The 25,871-nt window shown below is 39.7% G+C and overlaps 1 protein-coding gene across 7 annotated transcripts in view; it reads right to left on the bottom strand.

Moving 5' to 3' along the window:
- Positions 1-25,871, bottom strand: part of LOC128691763 (centrosomal protein of 192 kDa-like) — a 124,953-nt gene that overhangs the window by 41,151 nt on the left and 57,931 nt on the right. For all 7 annotated transcript variants that reach the window (XR_011394117.1, XR_011394118.1, XM_070101035.1 and 4 more), the window contains 6 exons: positions 17,740-17,979; positions 16,072-16,203; positions 4,669-4,840; positions 1,912-2,009; positions 1,387-1,643; positions 939-1,101 (listed from right to left, as the gene is read on the bottom strand). Coding sequence is in view for 5 of the 7 variants with exons in the window: in XM_070101035.1 (XP_069957136.1) it covers positions 939-1,101; positions 1,387-1,643; positions 1,912-2,009; positions 4,669-4,840; positions 16,072-16,203; positions 17,740-17,979 (1,062 nt within the window). In the remaining 2 variants the exon portion in view is untranslated. The remainder of the gene's footprint in view (positions 1-938; positions 1,102-1,386; positions 1,644-1,911; positions 2,010-4,668; positions 4,841-16,071; positions 16,204-17,739; positions 17,980-25,871) is intronic.

The raw sequence follows: 25,871 nt of genomic DNA, 5'->3' as shown, positions 1-25,871 counted from the left end.
CCCGGCGTGCCTGCACCCCGAAGGGTGGGGGCCGGCCCCCCGAAGGGGGACGGGCCCCCGCCCCCCAAAGGGGGTACAGTGCCTGCGCCTAAAGGGGGGACGGGCCCCCGCCCTGAAAGGAAAGTCCCTCGCCCTGGGCAGTCCCCGCCCCCCGAAGGGCCGGGCCCCCGCCCCCGGGAAGGGGGAACAGTCCCCCTCCCCAGGGGTACAGTCCCCGCCCCTTGAAGGGACGGGCCCGCCCCTTTGAAGGGTACAGTGCCTGCGCCTGAAGGGTACAGTCCCCGCCCCCCGGGAAGGGGACGGGCCCCCGCCCCTAAGGGGACAGTGCCCCCCTAAAGGGGGGCCAGTCCCCGCCCCTTTGGAAGGGACAGTCCCCGCCCCCCGAAGGGGTGGGGCCCCGCGCCCTGAAGGGGGGGTAAAAATTGCCCCGGCCTAAAGGGAGAGGTTTCCCCCCCGAGGGGGTGGCCCCCCCCTGAAGGGGTGGGACCTGCCCCCGGAGGGTGCCTCGCCGGGAAAAGGGTAGGTGCCTCCCCCGGGAAGGGTAGGGGCCCTCCGCCTGGGGGGTAGGGCCTGCCCCCTGAAGGAGGAGTGCCCCGCCCTGAAGGAGAGGTCCCCCGGCCGGGAAGGGAAAGAGTCCCCTTTTCCGGGAAGGGGGGGAGGTCCCTCGCCCGGGAAGGGGAGTAGAGTGCCTCGCCTAAAGGGGGAGAGGGCCTCCCCAAGGGGGAGTGCCCCCCCCCAAGGGGAGGGGTCCCCGCCCCTAAAGGGGAGAGAGTCCCTGCCCCCCTGAAGGAGTAGAGTGCCTGCGCCCTGAAGGAGAGGGTCCTCGCCTGAAGGGTAGAGTGCCTGCGCCTGAAGGGTAGAGCCCCGCCCGAGACACAAATAAAAAAGAAAAAACTATAAAGTTTAACTTCTTTTTTACATTTAGTAAAAACACTAACCACATGAGACAATGGTGCAGAATTTGTTTTTGTTAGAGTTTCATGAACTCCTGGCATAACGTGTTTCTGAGGGAGGACTGTTGCTGATGGAAGTGCATGGGATATCCCCACTATTGGTACCTCAAACTCCATTCCCTCTGGCTCAATGCGCATTAACAAAACACTGAAAATTAAACAAAAAAAAAAGTTGCAAACTTACAATCAAATTGAGAAATGCATATGAAATATAAAAACTTTCCTAAATATTCACTTTAACAATCATATACTTTATTTTTCATGTCTAATAGAAAACAAACCAGTAGGGTTCTTAGGGTGACCAACAAAAGCTCCCATAACTATTCCTAGACAAGAATATCTAGGATACTACTTTTGTGCATTCAATAGGAGGTATAAGTAATTATCATCAAAGAATGTCATACAAAAAACAATGATTAAAACAGTTCACCACCTTTCCATTTTTCCCTCTTCTCCTTGAGGTGTAAAAACAAGATTTGGAGAAGCTTGTGAATGAGGCTGAATCACGATGCTATTAGGATGAACAGTAAACAAATTCTTGTGGTCCCTTGACTCGAGGGATACCCGTAGTGCAAATGAAGATGAATTCTTCAGAGGAACAGGAGCAGTACACGTGTCATTGGCCATCGTTTCCAACACCAAAGATTTGACAGTGCGTACAGACTCAAGGCGGACTGCTCCAATGTGTGCCTGTAGAGTAAAATATTTAATTCACGTGTCAAAATAAAATGCAAGAAAAATACACTGATAAAGAAAATGGCTAGCATGGATATGTGGGTCAGCAGGCCACAAGCAGCATCAGCCTGACTCACCAGACAAGCCTGGCCCAAGGCCAGGCTCTGGAAGTAGAAAATCTTTGGGAGCTTATCAAAGGTAAATCAGAGTTAAGGTAAGGTACTCCAGTCCAACTTCAGAAGCACACAAAATACTTTAGTATAAGCTACAGTGTCAAACTTACCTTAACAGGAAAACTTGCAATGATTATTGTAGAGTTGTTAGGAGTATCGAGCTCCACCTGCATGTGGCTTCTGACTCCTACCACACCATTCTCACCAACTCATGGACATAGTAAAGTAGAAAATTAGACAAAAAAAAACAGAATAAACAGAATATAAATAAATATTTCATATAAAATATTTCAAAAAATATATATCAACTTCTTAAGTGTGAAACACTGAATTTTGTACCAACAGGAATAGGTGGAAAAGAGAGGGGAAGATATCAGGGAAGAGAAAGAAAATGAAAAGGAAAAACTTTCAATTACTTGCATATCTGTGAAACAATTTTATGCACCAGGAACTAGTTTAAACTCAGAAGCTAACACTGCCTTACCCAGTGGTGGGCACAGCTAACCAAAAAGTTAGCTTCACTAACCGCCAATCCACTAATTAAAAAATTAGCTCCGCTATCGCTTAACGGCCAAAAAAATTAGCAGGAGCTAACACTAAACACTAACTTTTTCACACAAATTCAGATTCGGTTTAGTTTTTTGGCCTTCTACTTTTAAGACTTTTAGAACATACCTGGACAGCTTCCTAATAAGATATAAAATGCCAAGGTCATATGATGATTACGTGCCATTAGTGCAAAAATAGCAATTGTTTAATTTTTTGTGTAGCGCGAGCAACCGAGGACACTTGTTGCTGTACTGAGACCCCATAACGCCCGAACAGATTGAGTTAGCTTATTAGACTGTTTTCTTCATTAGTTCCAGTTGCTCATTGTACTCGTTCATTTTGTTGTTAACCCTTTCGGGGTTTCGGCCGTACTAGTACGGCTTACGCGCCAGGGTTTTTAATGTACTAGTATGCATAAATTCTAGTGCCCTCAAATCTAGCAAGAGAAAGCTGGTAGGCCTACATATGAAAGAATGGATCTATATGGTCAGTGTGCACAGTATAAAAAAAATCCTGCAGCACACGGTGCGTAATGAGAAAAAAAAAATTGACCGTATTTTTAGTTTAAAACAGCGGCTTTGCACTGTATTTTTGTATGGTATTTATGGGTGTATTCTAGTTTTCCTGGTCTTATTTTATAGAATGGAAGACATATTACAGAAATTGAGATGATTTTGATTGGTTTCACAACGAAAAGTACCTTGAAATTGAGCTCAAACTAGCAGAAATGTTCGATTTTTGCCAAAGTTCAAAAGTAAATAAATCATGCCACGCGTCCGATACACGTAACTGGTGAATCTAATATTCTTTCACAAGTGCGCTGGTATTATTTATACCATTTCTACACTAATACAGTAGTCTGCATAACAGTAAATCTATTTTTTTGTGAGAATAAAAATTCAAAGTGGAAAGCAAAATACATGTAAGAGGGGCATGGGGATGTGACTAATGAACAGAGGAAATGTTATTTTAGTGCCAGGAATGTCATTCTTGTTTATTCTGGACCCTATTTGGAAATTGGCATCTTTTGAAACTTGTGTGAAATTGGCAAAATTGCTAAATTCTGACCACTTTATTGGATAGCTGATATCGGTAAATGGGTGGTTTCTTGTACTCATTTGATAGAAAAAAAAAACGGAGTTCTAGCGAAATAGTTATGATTTTTGTCGACTAGTACACTGGAATTGGCCGAAAATAGGGCTCAAAGTGGGCAAAATAGCCGATGTGTAAACATCGTCGAGACCGCTAACTTCGCTAACTTCATACTTTTGGTGTCATTATGATCGAGAAAAGATTCTCTATTTTTTCATGAGAATTTTTTTTTTTTTCTGAAATCTGGCCGACCCTGAGAACAAGTCTCTGAGAGGGCCTGGCGACCCTCAAAGGGTTAATGTTCATGTTTGCATTTAACTTCATTTAGATTTTGAACCCAATAAACTACAAACAAGTAGTTGAAAATCATGCTTAAAGTTGAAACCTTGAGGCCAACTTATTGCTGCACCAGCAATACAGCCATACAGGTGCACACACAGTTAAATGAACAAATGAAATCAAACATCAACTTAAATCCAACATACACTTTATTTACCATACAAAATGCATAGCATGGGTATCATGCCAAGATTGGATGATGGCTGGGCTGATTACTACTCTGACTGGGCCTTCTCCATCGCTTTGATGTGATGCTGGTTGACCTTCATGAGCATCAGCCTCTCAAAGTTTCCATCTGACAGGGTGGTTCTCTTGCCCCTCAAGATATCTTTGCCTATAGAGAACAGGCGCTCAACTGCAGCACTTAATGCTTCAACCACAGCTGCTGCAGACTCCTCAACACCCTCAGGCAGAACAGAAATGTCTCCCCTGTTCATAATTAAGTGAATGCACCCCGGCGATTGACGACACTAAGACTATAACAGTGCTGCTCAGATTCTGCTGCTGCTTCGGCACTGACAAATCACTTTTACACAGTCAGCCAATAACATGCCTGACTGACTGTTGAGAAATATCCACAACAGGCAGGAGCAAACGTGTGCACCGTTGATAAGGCATTGCTTTCTGACACCAACAACATATAAATTTTTTTTAGCAGGCTCAAAGTTAGTAGAACTTTATTTAGCGAGAGTTAATTGGTCTGCTAACGGTTTCCGATGTTAGCAGAAACGCAAATCCGCTTAACAAAAAGTTATTTTGCTAATTAGCAGAACTGTGCCTACCACTGGCCTTTCCCCACCAAGAATCATACATGGAACACTGTATTATACATACTAACCCAGCACATCAAACAATCTATTACTATACTAAGAAGGAAAAAAAATTACCTTTTACATTATCAAGATGCGGAGCTTTAAGTGTAACATTCATTGTCTGTGGCACTGGACCAGATTCATTATTAGCTGCTGGAAGCTCAAGTGCCAAACGTGTAGGAGAGATAGTTTTTGCAAATTCATTTTTTTCAGAATTCCAGCAGAATATTGGAGAAGTTACGGCTACCTGAAATTTTTAATTATAATTAAGTAACTTTTCTTGCAGTAACAAACAAAAACACACACATAAAAAACACTATGGAATGCTTATTTGGCAGCATGAGCATCACTCTACTAAACAAAGGAGTGTAGAGACTGATTGTAGAAACAACTCTCATGAATATATTCTGAAGATGAAAGAAATTTGTGTATTTCATTATGTTAACCACCTGATGGTCTGTGCCGTTGCTCTACAGGTTTGAAGCCAGGGTCTGTGCTGTTGTTCTACAGCGTGAGCTCAGCTTACTCACATAAGCTGTGAGTGGTAAACTTGGGCCTAGATGTGAGAGAATGGTTCTATGTATTAAGTGTGCACCATATATATAAAAAAAATCCTGCAGCACGCAGTGCATAATGACGAAAAAAACGGCAGCTGTGTTTTTGGTTTAAAACAGCAACTTCAGGGTGTATTTTCATACTTTTATTTATGGTTTCTTGGTCTCATTTAATAGAAAGGAAGATATATTACAGAAATAGAGAAGATTTTGATTGGTTTTAGGAATGAAATTAGCTTGAAACTGAGCTCAAAGTAAAGGGAATGTTTGATTTTTGTCGATGTTCAAGAGTAAACAAATAACTTCAAGGGTTCAATACTGGTGAGTCTAATATGCATTGATGATGGCACTAACATTATTTGTACAATTATTACAATAGTGAATAACAATAAATCATCTGGTTTTGTGTAAATAAGAAATCAAAATGGAATTCATGTGTAAAGCCATGGAGGAAATGTTAAGAGCTAGGAATGCTTGCATTGCTTATTCTGGACCCTGTTTTGAAATGAATACAGTGGACCCCCGAGTTTTGTCGGCATCGACTTTTGTGAAATCTGACTTTCGGCAAGTTTTTTTTCGGCAAAATTTAGCCTCGCGGTTCGTGATTGGACTCGTGATTCGGCAATTGTCTGGTACCCGTCCGCCCGTCACCGCGCACACAAAGCCAGTCTCCCGCACCATTCCCACTCAGTGTGCCATTGTTTACCAGCATGTGACCATCACCCCGAGGTTCATACAATATATTTCATAATAGTCCATTGTTTTTTGTGCTTGCAACTGATAAATAAGTCACCATGGGCCCAAGGAAAGCTTTGAATTCAATTGTGTTCCTCGCTTTCTTTACCAAAGAAAGTGAGGAACACAATTGAATTCAAGAAGGAAATCATTTAAAAATATGAGAGCAGAGTGCGTGTTACAGAACTTGCCAGGATGTATGGCAAACCCCATTCAACCATCACTTCGATGGGGGCGAAGGGAAAGGAAATAAAGTGTGCTGTTGTTGTAAACGGGGTAGATATGCTGACGAAAAAGAGATCGCAAATCCTCGAAGAAGTGGAAAGGTTATTGTTGGTGTGGATTACCCAAAAACAGTTAGCAGGAGATAGTATTATGCAGTCGATATGTGAAAAGGCAAGGCAGTTGCATGACGATCTCAAAGAAAATGCCTGCAACGAGTGATGATTGTGATTTTAAGGCCAACAAAGGTTGGTTTGAGAGATTTAAGAAGCATAGTGGCATTCACAGTGTGATAAGGCATGGTGAGGCTGCCAGTTCTGACAATAAAGCAGCTGAAAAGTTTGCACAGGAGTTTAACCCTTGCAGGGTCCAAGGCCCAAATCTGAAGTGGTGCCCCAGTGTCCAAGAATTTTCCAAAAAAAAATTTGTTATTTTTTCTTATGAAATGGTAGAGACTCTTTTTGCGAAGGTAATAAAACAAAAAGTACGAAATTTGATGGAAAATTGACGAAATTATGCTCTCGCAAATTTTGATGTGTCAGCGATATTTACGAATCGGCGATTTTGTCGACTTTGACTTCCATTTTAGGCCAATTACATCATTCCAGTCGACCAAATTCTTAGCTATTTTACTAGTATTACTTCTATTCTATCGATTGAGCACAAGAAATTGCCAAGTCAACTGTTTCAACTACAAAATAAAGTGATCGGAAATTGGTAATTTGGCCAATTTAACACAAAGTTCAAAATATTCCAATTTCAAAATAGCATCCAGAATAAACAATGTAGGCATTCCTGGCACTAAACTAACATTTCCTCGGTTCATTAGATACGTTTTGAGGCTTTACAAATAAATCCCATTTTTATTTTTTATTTACATAATGAATTTTTATTTACACCAAAAAATAGAAGATTTACTGTTATGCAATATTGTAATAATTGTATAAATATCATCACCATATTTGTGAATGTGTATTAGATATACCAGCTGGCGTGTATTAGACGTGTGAGGTCGTTTGTTTACTCTTGAACATCGACAAAAATTTAACATTTCCGCTACTTTGAGCTCAATTTCAAGCCATTTCCGGTGCTAAAAACAATCAAAATCATCTCTATTTCTGTAATATGTCTTGCATTCTATCAAATGAGACCAAGAAATTGCAAATACAACTATAAAAAACATACGAAAAAACACTGCAAAGTTGCTGTTTTAATCGAAAATCTTGGTTTCAGTTTTTTTTTCTCTCATCATACACAGTGTGCTGCAGGATTTGTTTTATGTGGTGCACACATACCACATAAATGTATTCTCTCATATCTAGGCCCAAGTGTACCACTCACAGTTTATCAGAGTGAGCTGGGCTCATGACGTAGATCTACGGTTTGGACACTGAACGCAAAGCCGTAGATCTACGGGACGGACCCTGAAAGGGTTAAGGAGTGCGGAGACACTGGAGAATTCAAACCCCAACAAGTGTTTAGTTGTGACGAAACAGGCCACTTTTGGAAGAAAATGCCAAAGAGGACCTACATCACGCAGGAGGAAACGGAACTCCCAGGACACAAGCCTATGAAGGATAGGCTTACTCTCATGTTTTGTAGTAATGCTAGTGGGGACTGCAAAGTGAAGCCTTTACTGGTGTATCACTCTGAAAATCCCAGTGTGTTCAAGAAAAACAGTGTCGCCAAGATTAATTTGTGTGTGATGTGGAAGGCTAACAATAAGGCATGGGTCACAAGGGGAATTTTCCTAGACTGGTTTAATGAAGTGTTTGGCCCCAGTGTGAAGAAATACCTCCTGGAAAATAAATTGCCACTAAAGTGCCTCCTGGTAATGGACAATGCTCCTGCTCATCCTCCAGACTTGGAAGAGCAAATAGTGGAGGAGTTTAGTTTCATCACGGTGAAGTTCTTGCCCCCTAATACAGCTCCTCTCATCCAGCCCATGGACCAGCAGGTCATTTCAAACTTCAAAAAACTGTACACCAAAGCAGTGTTACAAAAGTGCTTTGAAGTGACCTCAGACACTGAACTGACCCCAAGAGAGTTCTGGAAAGATCATTTCAATATCCTCACTTGCATAAACATTATAGGTAAGGCTTGGGAAGGAGTGACTTGCAGAACTTTGAATTCTGCTTGGAGAAAATTGTGGCCAGAATGTGTACAATAGAGGGATTTTGAAGGGTTTGGGGCTGACCCTAAGGAGCCTATGCCGGTTGTGGAATCTATTGTGGCACTGGGGAAGTCCATTGGGTTGGAGGTGAGTGGCGAGGATGTGGAAGAGTTGGTGGAGGACCACAGGGAAGAGCTAACCACTGACGAGCTGCAAGAGCTTCATCTGCAACAGCAAGAGATCACAGCTCAGGAAATTGCTGCAGAGGAGGAGGAAGAGAGATGGAGGAAGGTGCCTTCTTCAAAGATTAAGGACATTTGTGCAAAGTGGACTGAAGTGCAAACATTTATGGATGAACTTCACCCTAACAAAGCTGTTACGGCCTGCAACAGCTTTGTTAGGGTGAAGTTCATCCATAAATGTTTGCACTTCAGTCCACTTTGCACAAATGTCCTTAATCTTTGAAGAAGGCACCTTCCTCCATCTCTCTTCCTCCTCCTCTGCAGCAATTTCCTGAGCTGTGATCTCTTGCTGTTGCAGATGAAGCTCTTGCAGCTCGTCAGTGGTTAGCTCTTCCCTGTGGTCCTCCACCAACTCTTCCACATCCTCGCCACTCACCTCCAACCCAATGGACTTCCCCAGTGCCACAATAGATTCCACAACCGGCATAGGCTCCTTAGGGTCAGCCCCAAACCCTTCAAAATCCCTCTATTGTACACATTCTGGCCACAATTTTCTCCAAGCAGAATTCAAAGTTCTGCAAGTCACTCCTTCCCAAGCCTTACCTATAATGCAGGTGTATGGTGTAGGAGGTAGGTTACTGAAAGCAGTGAAGAGTTTTTACGAGGATAGTGAGGCTCAAGTTAGAGTATGTAGGAAAGAGGGAAATTATTTCCCAGTAAAAGTAGGCCTTAGACAAGGATGTGTGATGTCACCGTGGTTGTTTAATATATTTATAGATGGGGTTGTTCTCCATGGGGAAGTGGAACAGAATTCTTCCTCTGTAAGCCATGCGTGTCGTAAGAGGCGACTAAAATGCCGGGAGCAAGGGGCTAGTAACCCCTTCTCCTGTATATATTACTAAATTTAAAAGGAGAAACTTCAGTTTTTTCTTTTGGGCCACCCCACCTCAGTGGGATACGGCTGGTACGTTGAAAGAAGAAGAAGAAGATGGGGTTGTAAGAGAAGTAAATGCGAGGGTCTTGACAAGAGGCGTGGAGTTAAAAGATAAAGAATCACACAAAGTGGGAGTTGTCACAGTTGCTCTTTACTGATGACACTGTGCTCTTGGGAGATCCTGAAGAGAAGTTGCAGAGATTGGTGGATGAATTTGGTAGGGTGTGCAAAAGAAGAAAATTAAAAGTGAATACAGGAAAGAGTAAGGTTATGAGGATAACAAAAATATTAGGTGATGAAAGATTGGATATCAGATTGGAGGGAGAGAGTATGGAGGAGGTGAATGTATTCAGATATTTGGGAGTGGACGTGTCAGCGGATGGGTCTATGAAGGATGAGGTGAATCATAGAATTGATGAGGGGAAAAGGGTGAGTGGTGCACTTAGGAGTCTGTGGAGACAAAGAACTTTGTCCTTGGAGGCAAAGAGGGGAATGTATGAGAGTATAGTTTTACCAACACTCTTATATGGGTGTGAAGCATGGGTGATGAATGTTGCAGCGAGGAGAAGGCTGGAGGCAGTGGAGATGTCATGTCTGAGGGCAATGTGTGGTGTGAATAAAATGCAGAGAATTCGTAGTTTGGAAGTTAGGAGGAGGTGCGGGATTACCAAAACTGTTGTCCAGAGGGCTGAGGAAGTGTTGTTGAGGTGGTTCGGACATGTAGAGAGAATGGAGCGAAACAGAATGACTTCAAGAGTGTATCAGTCTGTAGTGGAAGGAAGGCGGGGTAGAGGTCGGCCTAGGAAAGGTTGGAGAGAGGGGGTAAAGGAGGTTTTGTGTGTGAGGGGCTTGGACTTCCAGCAGGCATGCGTGAGCGTGTTTGATAGGAGTGAATGGAGACGAATGGTTTTTAATACTTGACGTGCTGTTGGAGTGTGAGCAAAGTAACATTTATGAAGGGGTTCAGGGAAACCGGCAGGCCGGACTTGAGTCCTGAAGATGGGAAGTGCAGTGCCTGCACTCTGAAGGAGGGGTGTTAATGTTGCAGTTTAAAAACTGTAGTGTAAAGCACCCTTCTGGCAAGACAGTGATGGAGTGAATGATGGTGAAAGTTTTTCTTTTTCGGGCCACCCTGCCTTGGTGGGAATCGGCCAGTGTGATAATAAAAAAATAAAATAATAAATAAGGGCAATGTATGGTGTAAACATTATGCAGAAAATTCGGAGTGTGGAAATTAGGAGAATGTGTGGAGTTAATAAAAGCATTAGTCAGAGGGCAGAAGAGGGGTTGTTGAGGTGGTTTGGTCATTTAGAGAGAATGGATCAAAGTAGAATGACATGGAAAGCATATAAATCTATAGGGGATTTTTTATATATATATATATATATATATATCATGGTGTAGGTTGGTAGGAACCCCCCAGGAGAATATACCCCCTGCCAAGAGTGTAAACAAAGCCTGTAATTTTTACATGATGGTAGGATTGCGGGTGCCCTTTTTCTGTCCTGAACATGCAAGATTTCGGTATTCTTGCTATTTCTACACACTTGGTCACACTACACATCATGTAAAAGCAATATATACACCCCCTGGGTTTTTTCTATTTTTTTCAGTTCTTATTTTTTTTTTCCCTCTTATCTCCATGGGGAAGTGGAATAGAATTCTTCCTCCGTGCCATGGTTTGTAGCATAAAATCCCAGGAGAAAGGGGGGCTATCCCTTTCCTGTATAATACTAAATGTGAAAGGAAAAACCCTTTGTTTACCCTTTTGGGCCACCCCCTCGGGGATACGCTTTTTAAAGAAAGAATATATATATATATATATATATATATATATATATATATATATATATATATAATTGAAATAGGTTGGTAAAAGAAACCCCCAGGAGGCTACCCCTCCCAAGTGAGTGTAAACGTAAGCCTGTTTTTTTTTTAAAAGATGGTAGGATGCTGGTGTTTTTCTGTCTCCAAAAAATGAAAAGGTTTCGGGGCGTCTTGCTTTTCTGTTCCATTCCCCTACACATCATGTACAAGATTTATACACCCCCCTCGGGGTTTTCTTTTTTTCTTACTAGCTTTTGTTCTTGTTTTATTTCCTCATCTCCAGGGGGAAGGGGGGAATTTTTCTTCCCCCGTAATTGTGTTGTAAAGGCATAAAATCCCGGAGAAAGGGGCTTTTCCCCCTTATATCTAAAGGAAAGGAGAAACTTTTTTTTTTTTCCTTTTTGGGCCCCCCCAATGGTGGGATAGGGCGTGTTTAAAAGAAAAAATAATATATATATATATATATTATATATATATATATATATATATATTATATATATATATATATATATATATATTTTTTATATATAATATTATATAATATATATAATATATATATATATATATATTATATATATATATATATATATATATATATATATATATATAAATAAATATTTTTATTTTTTTATCCACAGGCTTTCCCCCGGAAAGGGGGAAAAAAAATTTTCCCATCATTCATCCTCACTGTCTTGCCAAAAGGGGTGCTTTCCTACGTTTTTAACTGCCATTCCCCTCCTTCAGGTGGGCACTGTCCCCATCCCCAGGACTAAAGTCCGGCCTGCGTTTCCTGAACCTTCGTTTATTTTGCTCACACCCCAACAGCGTCAAGTATTAAAACCATTTGTCTCCATTCACTCCTATCAAAAAACCCCCCGGCCTGCGGGGAAGCCCAACCTCGCCAAAAAACCCCCTTTTACCCTCCCCCACCCTTCCTAGGCGCCCCTACCCCCCTTCCTTCCCCTCAGACTGATACCTTTGAAGTCATTCTTTTTCCCTCCATTCTCTCTACATGTCGAACCCCTCAAAAACCCCCCCTTTAGCCCTCGGGACCGTTTTTAACCCCACCTCCTCCTAACTTCCAAACTACAATTCTCTGCATTATTTTCACCCACACATTGCCCCCCAGACATGACATTCCACCCTCCAGCCTTCTCCCGCTGCAACATTCACCCCCCTTCACCCCCTAAAAGGCGTTGGTAAAACTATCCTCAACTTCCCCCCTTTGCCCCCAAGGGACAAAGTTCTTTGTCCCCACAGACTCCTAATACCACTCACTCTTTTCCCTCATCAATTTTTGATTCACCTCATTTTTCTGACCCATCCCAAGTCCTCCCAAATTCGAATCGTTCCCCCTCCATGAGGGGGGAAAAACAAAAGTCGGGACATGCCTGCAGAATGTAAATTAGGTTTCAAATTGTTCCAAAGATAGATGTATATAATATATATATATATATATATATATACACAGGGGACCCCGGTTAACGATTTTAACCTGCAAGAGGGTAATTGTTATCGAAATAATTGTTATGGAATAAATTTTTCCCCCTAAAAATAAGGGAAATAAAATTAATGTGAAAGACCCCCAAAAAATATAAAAAAAATTTTTTCCCAAATGTTTAATTTTAATACACACAAACTGAAAAGGCATGCAAAATAATGACCTTATTTTTTTGAAGATCTGTGTGATTGATGGGATGGGAGGAGGAAGGGTAAAAGGTTAAGTTTAAAAGGGGGCACCCCTTTATTGGGATTTGGGTGAAGTCCTTTTCTATTATTTCCCCTTTTTTTAATGCCACTGGGGCCAGCTTAAAGGTCACGGGACTTCTTTCCAAGATATCTGTCCATAGTGGCCTGTCCTCTCGCCTTTTATGATTTCCCTAAAGTTTTTCCCAACATTGTCGTGTAATAACACCACCGGCTTAATAGCTGTGTGAGGTATTTTCATCCATGAAAATTTGCATTCGCCCTTTGCCAAATTTCCTTTATCTTTGTAGAGGTTCTTCAATTTTTTCTCCCCCCCTCTGAACCAGTTTCCCCGTCGGCCTCTTTCTTAAGTTGATCTATCGCTCATCAGTGGTTAGTTTTTATTGTCCTCTCCCCCAACTCTTACATCCCCCCACTAACCTCCAACCCCCAAAGGGCTTTCCCAATGCCCCAATGGATTCCCCAACTGGGAAAAATCCTCCGGGGTTTGCCTCAAACCTTTAAATCCCTTTTCACACATTCTGACAGTTTCTTCCCAAACAGAGTTCAAGGTCTTCTTAGTCACTCCCTCCCAAACCTTAAAAGGTTTACACAATTTAGGATATTAAAGTGTTTCCCAAAAATCTCTTAAGTCAGTTGAGTTTCTGAGGTCACTACAAAGCACCTTTCAAACAGAGCTTTTTTGACAGTTTTTGGTTTTCAATAACCTGCTGGTCCATGGCTGCAGGAGAGGAAATGGGATTAGGAGGAAAAACTTCACCTTAATGAAACTCCTTTTCCCCATAAAGTGCTCTGCCCCCTGGGATGACCAGGGCATTGTCCAACACCAGGAGGGACTTAAAGGGCTAATTTCTTTTCAGTTGGTAATCTTTTACATTGGGGGAAATGCTGGTGTAACCAGTTATGAAAAAATCCCTTTACCCCTGCCATTTTTTCCCCCCACAGCACACACAAATTATCCTTGAGGACATTCTTTTTCCTAGGGTGGGGGTTTCAGAGTGATACACTAAAAAGGCTTAACTTTTAAACACCCCTAGCATTGGACACATCCAAAGTAAAACCTGTCTTTTAAAACATGTCCTGGGGGGTTTTCCCCCTGAGTAATGTAGGTCCTGCTTGGCATTTTTTTCCAGAACAGGCCTGTTTCATCCAAAATTCCTTGTTCAGGTTTCAGTCCTTCACTGTCTATGTACCCTTGAATTCCTGCCCTATTTTTTAGCGCTTTTTGGGCGAAAGGGACCTCACCATGCCTTACCCCACTATGGATGCCCTCCTTTTAAATTTTCAAACCAACCCTTTCTTTAAATTCACTCACATCATCACTATTGAGGGATTTTTTTTAAATTTAAAACCTCACCCCCTTCCCGCCTTTCACAAAGATCGAGAAACGCTATCTCCTGCTAGCTGTTTTCATTTATCCCACCAATAAGAGTTTTTCAACATCTTCCTCCTACCATCTTTGTTTGAAACCATTAAACCTTTGGGAAGAACAGCTTCCTTGATTGTCTTTTTGGTCCCAATAGTAGGATGGTTGATTGGGGTTTTTTTGCAACGCTAGGTCGATAAACCCCCACTTTCATCATCAATGATCTCTTTCTTCATTTCAATGGGGAAATTTCACCCTTATTGGTTCGGGTTGGGACTAGAAGCTTTCTTGGGCCCCTTCATTTTTTTAGCCCCAAAAAAAACTGTAAAAATTTGAAATATTGGTGTATGGGATGTTACCGAGGGTGGCTGGGAAACAATGGCAGGGGGGGCCAAATTTAAGGGCGGGTGGCGCACTTTGGGGAGCGCTCGGGGGCCCCTGGGGGTTTTTAATCGGTATCTTTCAAAATTTTTTCGAAAATGCGGTACAGATTTCGCTATGTGATGCCATGTTTTGGGGGTCCCTGTATATATATTTTTTTTTTTAACAAGTCGGGGCCCCTCCCCCCGGGCAGGTGACCCAAAAAAAAAAAAACCCCAAAAAAAAAATACTTTTATCATCATTCAACACTTTCCCCCACACTTGCACATTATCACTGTTTTTTCAGAGGGGCTGAATACAACAGTCTAGAAGCATACACATACAAAGATACCCAAAAATCCCCCAAACTGCCAATATCCCCAACCCCCCCTTTTAAAATGCAGGCATTGGCTTCCATTTCAGGACTCAAGTCCGACTATATGAAAATAACCCGGGTTTTCCCAATCCTTCACTAAATTTACCCGCTCCTCAAAGTCGCAGGTCCCAAATACCCGCTCCATTCACTCCTTCCCGCCCGCCCCGCCTTGCTGGAAGTCCAAGCCCCCTTTACAAAACCTCCTTTACCCCCTCTCCAACCCTTTGATTTTTACAGTCTCTTTTGTCCCCTTTCCCTTTATATAAAGGGACTATACATGCTCTCTGCCAATCCCTAGGTACCTTCCCCTCTTTCATACATTTATTAAACAAAAGTACCAACCACTCCAACACTATATCCCCCCCTGCTTTTAACATTTCTGTCATGATCCCATCAGTTCCAGCTGCTTTACCCCCTTTCATTTTACGTAATATATATATATACATATATATTTTTTTTTTTTTTTTCCTCTGCACATTCTCATCTAATAAGCTCACACATACTTACTGGATGATCAAGGCAGTACTTAAAAATTTCTTCTTAGCATTTCCCATTATGTCCCCTTTCTCCTCCACACCAAAGTTATACATCCTTATAATAAATTACCTTGAGATCTGCCCATTAAGGTTCTGTGTAATTTGTGTTAAGGCTTCAACAAAAATTACACTAATTTGAAAATAAAATTTAAAAAATTAAGATACAATATAAAATTATTTAACAGCAAATATCTTTAAATCAACCTTTGTGTACCTTCAAGCTATATGCTGCTAAAGCTGAAAAATTTATTTTAAGAAATTCACTATCTCCAAAGCCAGCTACAGAGAGTTTTGAGACTACAGTATGTACTTGTCAACAAGGAGTCTACACTAATACCATGAGCTTATTTATAACAACTGAACTTTGTTACCTAGTAACTAATGTAATTAAAAAGGCCAGATGACCTACTTCCAAACAATCACCATCACTGTCTTTAACTATATATGATACTGAACCACTCAGGATATACTTCACACAAAAAAGGTATACATACTGTATAGAACAGCTAAGGATGATTTTAATTGCTGCAGTATAGAGTAAAAATTTTCTTTAAATTTATAAATACCTGTTGTAGAAGTAATACCACTGGAAGAGTCTGTGGAGAATGATTGATGATAACTACTTTTTGAGTGAGTGTGCATCCTTCTGGTACCACACCAAAGTCTAGTACATCTTCTCCATCACATGTCAGCTGCACCTGAGTCAGGGATACCAATCTTATTATATTTTCATTGGGTAGAACTAAATGTGTATGGGTAATACAGCTCCAGATGGGATGAAAGGTAATCAGGTTTGTTACAATGAAAGGGATGGTAGCTCCATTTTTTTATATATCAAGATCCATTCATCAGCATCAAGGCACCCCAACCCCTAGAAAGAGGAAATAACTAACATTAAATAAAGGGCACTTTAACAAATAATTCATTTCCTTGACTAGTCTGCCCTGGGATATGGATTATGAAATAAAAACTGTTGTAAAGGTTTTTTGTGCTGTATGCATCAACTCTACTTCATCTTTTAACAGTACTACACTTCCTAAATTTCAACTGATAATCATAGGAACTGTTGAATATAACTTTGAAATTATTATTTTTAATGCATCAGCTATTTTCAACGAAGGCAGATTAACCCAAAGAAACACTCATAACTTATTCTTCAGCTGTCTTTCTAGACCTGTACGCATAGCAAACAAGAGGGTCTTGTTTGTACAGCTCCTAGGTTTCCAACTCCATACGTTAAGTGAAAATTGCCAGCAGGTGGAAAAGAGAAGTAGTATTTTCATTATCAACTGCATCTAAAATGCCTGATAACATGTTTTTACTATCATATATTAAGTGCTCAACACAACTAGGCATAAAAAAAAAAAACAGATGTAGTACTAGTTCCCCATTCAAAAGCAATAGACACTGCAGCAAAGCCAAAAGAATTATGCATTTTAAAATTACATTTTTCTAATTCCTTGAAAGTTCCAGCCGAGGCCCCAAAATAAAAAGCTTCCATCACTGCTCTTTAGCTGCCTGTCAATTACCTTCCAAGCTATTACTTTGTTCACACACACTGATGCACCAAATGCCATGGACCACTCAGTGCCACTATAATGTGACCCTCAAACATCTGGATGATCAAGCCCTTCCTCTTAATACTCTACTCCCAACTCTAGATTTTTTCCTGCACCATTTTTTATCCAACCCAGATCTTTACACTTTATGAATCGATCTTCGTCTATTAATCTCACGCAACAAAAATATTTCAGCTCCTCTCTTTTAATTATATGTTTCATACAACTGTCCAATAATTCTGGACAAAACATTTTCAATGCATCTAACTTCTTCCTCATTGCAACATACAAAGACCATGCTTTCCCAAAGACCTTCAACTGTCTTAATTTTCCCAAGTACACATCAAACAAAAATAAGAAGAAACACTGGATAACTCAGAACATTAATGTAATTAGAATATTAAGTGTATATAAAAAAATGGAGCATGCAGGATCTATAGGGTCTTTAAAGTCACTGGGTAAGACATTATGTCCATAAAATTGCATTTTTACATTTTAACAAAGTAACTCCTACTGAAGCTGAGCTATTATTTAGCTAAGAATAAGCAGCAGACAAATTATGGTAGCTGTTATATTAAGTGATACCCAACACTAGTGTTGGTATCTAATGTAATTCCCCTCAAAGAAAATTTTATTGACTTTCCAGCCATGAAATCAACAAATAGGCACACTTACATCTGGCTCATTAATATTAGCAGAGACAATAATTGTTTGAATTGAGACTTGTGAAGCAGCTGCAGATGTTCCTAAACCCTTGGCAAGGTCCGACACTCGAACCTCAAAGATAGCTTCTAGTAATCCTTTGAACTGGCTGCAAACACCCAGCTTAATTTCACACTTATTTCTTGGTTCTACAAAATATGATGGCTTAAATAACAAGGCTGAAACAGCAGTGGGGCAGCCATCTATGCTTTCCTGAAATGCACAAATTTTTGCATTAATTTTGCATCCAGACCAAGTGTTTACATTGAAGCACATAAGTGAACAACATTTAGATAAAAGTAATGAATTTTTTGTTGCATTTCTCAATTCAAACAATTAGAAAATGCATATGATATGGTTGATAGGGAAGCAATGTGGCAGTTGTTTTAAGTGTATGGAATAGGTGCTAAGTTACTTCTTAAAGCATTTAAGAGTTTTTATGTGGATAGTGAGGCTTAGGTTAGGGTATGGAGATGGGGAGATTATATTCCAGTAAAAGTAGGCCTTAAACAGGGATGCATGTTGTCACTGTGGTTGTTTAACATGTTCATAAATGGAGTTACAAAAAGCAAATGATAGGGTGTTGGGGGAGAGATGTGGAATTAAAAGAGAGAGTAATACAAAATGGGAGTTATCACAATTGCTTTTTGCCAACGACACAAGAAAGAGCAAGGTAATGACAATAATAGAAAAATTAGGTAATGAAAGGTTTGATATCAGATTGGAAGAAGGGATTATGAAGTGGATGATGGATGGTGGATTAAAGCATCTGTGGAGACAAAGAACATTACCCATGGAGGTAAAAAGGAAAATGTATGAGAGTATAATGGTACCAACATTCATAAATGGGTGTGAAGCATGGGCCCTAAATATAGCAGCAATATTTAGGGCAATGGAGATGTTATGTCTGAGGGTAATGTATGGTGTGAATATTATGCAGATAATTAGTTTTGAGATTAACAAGGGAGGGGGGGGGGTTACTAAAAGTATTATTCAGAGGGCTAAGAAGGGGTTGTTGACATGGTTTGGACATTCAGAGGATGGAGCAAAATAAGACAACTTGGAGGGTGTATAAATCTGTAGTGGAGACAAAGGGGTAGAGGTCAGCCTAGGAAAGGGTGGAGGAAGTGGATGAAGGTGGTTTTGTGAGAGATGGGCTTGGACTTGAAACAAGCACCTTAGATACGAGTGAGTGAAGGCAAGTGGTTTCTATGAGTTTGTGTGTTGGTGGAGTGTGAGCAAGGAAACATTTATGAAGGGATTAAAAAAATTGATTAGCTGACTTGAATCTTTGGAATTGGACATGCAGTCTCTCTTCTCTGAAGGAAGGATGGGGATACTACAGTTTGGAGGGGCATCTGAGCTTTACTTTCAACATGCCTTTTCCAAGACAGTAATAACGTGATAGTGAAAGCATTTTTTTTTTTCAGGTCACCCTACCTCAGGAGACAATTGGTGTGCTAAAAAAAAAACCTAAACATTTCTTTAAATGTATGGAAAAGGTAAGGAATTATGGCACAAAATTTCTGCTGTACTGTACAGAACTAAAGAAACATGAGAATGCAGTACAAAATTACAAAACAGTATTTCAGACAGGTACAAAGACCTGAAAAAAATACCCTACTGTACAATACTTCCAGCCATGGTCAACAGGGAAGGGAGTTACAGCAGCAGAAATAAACAATGCTAAGGTTAAGAACTTCAACATTCACTTAATGGACATGACCTACTTCCATTCGTTGCCCACACACATGCCTAATTATGTCTTAACCCTGTCACTGTCATGACCCCTGCTCACAAACTTGCTCTCAGTGTCAAAGAATTTTATATATATATATATATATATATATATATATATATATATATATATATATATATATATATATATATATATATATATATATATATATATATATATATATATATATATATATATATATATATATATATATATATATATATATATATATATATATATATATATATATATATATATATATATATATATATATATATATATATATATATATATATATATAATATATATATAATATATATATATATATATATATATATATATATATATATATATATATATATATATATATATATATATATATATATATATATATATATATATATATATATATATATATATATATATATATATATATTTTTTTATTTTTTTATTTTTTTTTTTTCAACAAGTCGGCCGTCTCCCACCGAGGCAGGGTGACCCAAAAAAGAAAGAAAATCCCCAAAAAGAAAATACTTTCATCATCATTCAACACTTTCACCACACTCGCACATTATCACTGTTTTTGCAGAGGTGCTCAGAATACAACAGTCTAGAAGCATACACATATAAAGATACACAACATATCCCTCCAAACTGCCAATATCCCAAACCCCTCCTTTAAAGTGCAGGCATTGTACTTCCCATTTCCAGGACTCAAGTCCGACTATATGAAAATAACCGGTTTCCCTGAATCCCTTCACTAAATATTACCCTGCTCACACTCCAACAGATCGTCAGGTCCCAAGTACCATTCGTCTCCATTCACTCCTATCTAACACGCTCACGCACGCTTGCTGGAAGTCCAAGCCCCTTACCCACAAAACCTCCTTTACCCCCTCTCTCCAACCCTTTCGAGGACGACCCCTACCCCGCCTTCCTTCCCCTATAGATTTATATGCTTTCCATGTCATTCTACTTTGATCCATTCTCTCTAAATGACCAAACCACCTCAACAACCCCTCTTCTGCCCTCTGACTAATACTTTTATTAACTCCACACCTTCTCCTAATTTCCACACTCCGAATTTTCTGCATAATATTTACACCACACATTGCCCTTAAACAGGACATCTCCACTGCCTCCAACCGTCTCCTCGCTGCTGCATTTACCACCCAAGCTTCACACCCATATAAGAGTGTTGGTACTACTATACTTTCATACATTCCCTTCTTTGCCTCCATAGATAACGTTTTTTGACTCCACATATACCTCAACGCACCACTCACCTTTTTTCCCTCATCAATTCTATGATTAACCTCATCCTTCATAAATCCATCCGCCGACACGTCAACTCCCAAGTATCTGAAAACATTCACTTCTTCCATACTCCTCCTCCCCAATTTGATATCCAATTTTTCTTTATCTAAATCATTTGACACCCTCATCACCTTACTCTTTTCTATGTTCACTTTCAACTTTCTACCTTTACACACATTCCCAAACTCATCCACTAACCTTTGCAATTTTTCTTTAGAATCTCCCATAAGCACAGTATCATCAGCAAAAAGTAACTGTGTCAATTCCCATTTTGAATTTGATTCCCCATAATTTAATCCCACCCCTCTCCCAAACACCCTAGCATTTACTTCCTTAACAACCCCATCTATAAATATATTAAACAACCATGGTGACATTACACATCCCTGTCTAAGACCTACTTTTACCGGGAAATAGTCTCCCTCTCTTCTACACACCCTAACCTGAGCCTCACTATCTTCATAAAAACTCTTTACAGCATTTAATAACTTACCACCTATTCCATATACTTGCAACATCTGCCACATTGCTCCTCTATCCACTCTATCATATGCCTTTTCTAAATCCATAAATGCAATAAAAACTTCCCTACCTTTATCTAAATACTGTTCACATATATGCTTCAATGTAAACACTTGATCTACACATCCCCTACCCACTCTGAAACCTCCTTGCTCATCCGCAATCCTACATTCTGTCTTACCTCTAATTCTTTCAATTATAACCCTACCGTACACTTTTCCTGGTATACTCAGTAAGCTTATTCCTCTATAATTTTTACAGTCTCTTTTGTCCCCTTTCCCTTTATATAAAGGGACTATACATGCTCTCCGCCAATCCCTAGGTACCTTCCCCTCTTTCATACATTTATTGAACAAAAGTACCAACCACTCCAACACTATATCCCCCCCTGCTTTTAACATTTCTGTCATGATCCCATCAGTACCAGCTGCTTTACCCCCTTTCATTTTACGTAATGCCTCACGTACCTCCCCCACACTTACATTCTGCTCTTCTTCACTCCTAAAAGATGGTATACCTCCCTGACCAGTGCATGAAATTACTGCCTCTGTTTCTTCCTTAACATTTAAAAGTTCCTCAAAATATTCTCGCCATCTACCTAATACCTCCATCTCCCCATCTACTAACTCCCCTACTCTGTTTTTAACTGACAAATCCATATTTTCCCTTGGCTTTCTTAACTTGTTTAACTCACTCCAAAATTTTTTCTTATTTTCATTAAAATTTCTTGACAGTGCCTCTCCCACTCTATCATCTGCTCTCCTTTTGCACTCTCTCACCACTCTCTTTACCTTTCTTTTACTCTCCATATATTCTGCTCTTCTTATAACACTTCTGCTTTGTAAAAACCTCTCATAAGCTACCTTTTTCTCTTTTATCACACCCTTTACTTCATCATTCCACCAATCACTCCTCTTTCCTCCTGCACCCACCCTCCTATAACCACAAACTTCTGCCCCACATTCTAATACTGCATTTTTAAAACTATTCCAACCCTCTTCAACCCCCCCATTACTCATCTTTGCACTATCCCACCTTTCTGCCAATAGTCGCTTATATCTCGCCCGAACTTCCTCCTCCCTTAGTTTATACACTTTCACCTCCCTCTTACTTGTTGTTGCCACCTTCCTCTTTTCCCATCTACCTCTTACTCTAACTGTAGCTACAACTAAATAATGATCCGATATATCAGTTGCCCCTCTATAAACATGTACATCCTGGAGCCTACCCATCAACCTTTTATCCACCAATACATAATCTAATAAACTACTTTCATTACGTGCTACATCATACCTTGTATATTTATTTATCCTCTTTTTCATAAAATATGTATTACTTATTACCAAATTTCTTTCTACACATAGCTCAATTAAAGGCTCCCCATTTACATTTACCCCTGGCACCCCAAATTTACCTACTACTCCCTCCATAACATTTTTACCCACTTTAGCATTGAAATCCCCAACCACCATTACTCTCACACTTGATTCAAAACTCCCCACGCATTCACTCAACATTTCCCAAAATCTCTCTCTCTCCTCTACACTTCTCTCTTCTCCAGGTGCATACACGCTTATTATAACCCACTTTTCACATCCAATCTTTATTTTACTCCACATAATCCTTGAATTAATACATTTATAGTCCCTCTTTTCCTGCCATAGCTTATCCTTCAACATTATTGCTACTCCTTCTTTAGCTCTAACTCTATTTGAAACCCCTGACCTAATCCCATTTATTCCTCTCCACTGAAACTCTCCCACCCCCTTCAGCTTTGTTTCACTTAAAGCCAGGACATCCAGCTTCTTCTCATTCATAACATCCACAATCATCTCTTTCTTATCATCTGCACAACATCCACGCACATTCAGACTTCCCACTTTGACAATTTTCTTCTTCTTATTCTTTTTAGTAATCTTTACAGGAAAAGGGGTTACTAGCCCATTGTTCCCGGCATTTTAGTTGACTTTTACAACACGCATGGCTTACGGAGGAAAGATTCTTATTCCACTTCCCCATGGATATAAAAGGAAAATTAATAAGACCAAGAACTATTAAGATAAAATCAAAGAAAACTCAGATGAGTGTGTATGAATAAATGTGTATATGTATGTGTAGTGTGACCTAAGTGTAAGTAGAAGTAGCAAGATATGCCTGTAATCTTGCATATTTATGAGACAAACAAAAGACATCAGCAATCCTACCATCATGTAAAACAATTACAGGCTTTCGTTTTACACTCACTTGGCAGGACAGTAGTACCTCCCTGGGTGGTTGCTGTCTACCAACCTACTACCTATATATATATATATATATATATATATATATATATATATATATATATATAAAAATGAAATTATAATCTTTTCTAGATAGCAATGAAACCAAAAGTGTGAAATTTGATAGAAAACTTACGGAATTACGCTCTCGCGAAGTAGCGGTCTCAGCGATATTTACACATCGGCGATTTCGCCCACTTTAAGCCCTATTTTCAGCCAATTCCATTGTTCCAGTTGACCAAACTCAGCTATTTCACTAGAACTCCTTTTCTTCTATCGACTGAGTACAAGAAACTGCCCATTTACCTATTTCAACTACCCAATAAAGTGATCAGAAATTGGTAATTTGGCCAGCAAAATACAAAATTCAAGGAAAGCCATCTTCAAAATAGGGTCCAGAATTAACAATGCAAATATTCCTAGCACTAAAATATTTTCTCTGTTCATTACTAATGTATTATATTACACTTGCTTTCCATTTTTAATTTTTATTCTCACAAAAAATAGAATATTTAGTTATGCAGACTACTGCATTATTGTAAAAATGACATAAATAATATCAGTACATTTGTGAAAGTACATGTATATTAAACGCACCAGTTGACAAGTATTGGCCGTGTGATGTGATTTCTTTACTCTTAAACATTGGCAAAAATTGAACATTTCTGCTACTCTGAGCTCAATTTCAAGGTACTTTTAGTCTGTAAACCATTCAAAATCATCTATTTCTGTAATATAACTTTCATTCTATCAAATGAGACCAAGAAAACGAAAATACAACCATAAATACCATATGAAAATACACCACAGTCGCTGTTTTAAAACCAAAAACACTAGCGGTCTTTTTTTTCTCATTATGCACTACGTGCTGCAGGATTTCTTTTTATACTGCACACAATGACCACTCAGACCTATTCTCTTATATGTAGGTCTACCAGCTATCTCCCACAAGACTGGAAGCCGCTAGAATTTTGGCGTTGTATTATGGGACCAACACTGGCTTGCAAGCTGTAATATTACGGGACTGACAGTGAAACTGCCTCATCTCTCTCCATTATCTACAAGTCCACTGCTAAAGCTCTGATCATGACCTGCTTCACTAATGGGCCCAGCTCACATGTGACCATGTATGTCTATCTGCTGCATCTCATATCTTCCAATGGCTCTAGAACAAGTCTGAGTCTTCATGCCCTTGTATTACATTAGTAAGGCCTACTGTGCAAGTGAAACATCAAGATACATACCCATGTGTCTTAGTCATCAACCTGTCAGTATAATACCTTAGATCTAGCATAACTGCAATACAGAAACTTATTTTTGGAACTTACAACACAAAATTTACAGCATGTTTATCTAGCCTCATGCCAGGAGTATTTGTTTATTTTTCATCTATCCTAATTCATAGCAAGTTTAACACTGCTTCACAGGTGGGAGTACAGTAGGGCCCCGCTTTACGGCGTTTCACCTTATGGCATTCCACTAATACGGCGATTTCAAATTATGACCAAAATTTGTTATATGGCAAGTGGTCTTTCAAATACAGTGCACCCCACCCGGTTTGTTTACATTCTCAGTGAGCACATCTATTATGTCTGGAAACTTTCCAAAATTTCAAGTGTTTTAAAGTTATTGAGTATTTTATGTCGTCTTCTTCTTTCAACGTACCAGCCATATCCCACTGAGGTGGGGTGGCCCAAAAGGAAAAGCAAAAGTTTTGCCTTTTAAATTTAGTAATATATACAGGAGAAGGGGTTACTAGCCCCTTGCTCCCGGCATTTTAGTCGCCTCTTACGACACGCATGGCTTACGGAGGAAGAATTCTGTTCTACTTTCCCATGGAGATAAGAGGAAATAGACAAGAACAAGAACTAGAAAGAAACTAGAAGAAAACCCAGAGGGGTATGTATATATATGCTTGTACATGTACGTGCAGTGTGACCTAAGTGTAAGTAGAAGTAGCAAGACGTACCTGAAATCTTGCACGTTGAAACAGAAAAAAGGACACCAGCAATCCTACCATCACGTAAAACAATTACAGGCTTTCGTTTTACACTCACTTGGTAGGATGGTAGTACCTCCCTGGGCGGTTGCTGTCTACCAACCTATTTTATATGTACTCAGATAATTATGCTTATGTGTACCTGTACCTAAATATACTTACACACTGTGATGCCATGTAGGTACATAGTAATTTTTTTTTTTTTCAACATAGTAATACTATGTAATAATTTCTCTTGGGCACATTAAAT

Source organism: Cherax quadricarinatus, chromosome 75 (assembly GCF_038502225.1).
Source record: "Cherax quadricarinatus isolate ZL_2023a chromosome 75, ASM3850222v1, whole genome shotgun sequence".
In the NCBI taxonomy this organism is placed as follows: domain Eukaryota; kingdom Metazoa; phylum Arthropoda; class Malacostraca; order Decapoda; family Parastacidae; genus Cherax; species Cherax quadricarinatus.
This window is presented reverse-complemented; position numbering and strand designations above follow the sequence as displayed.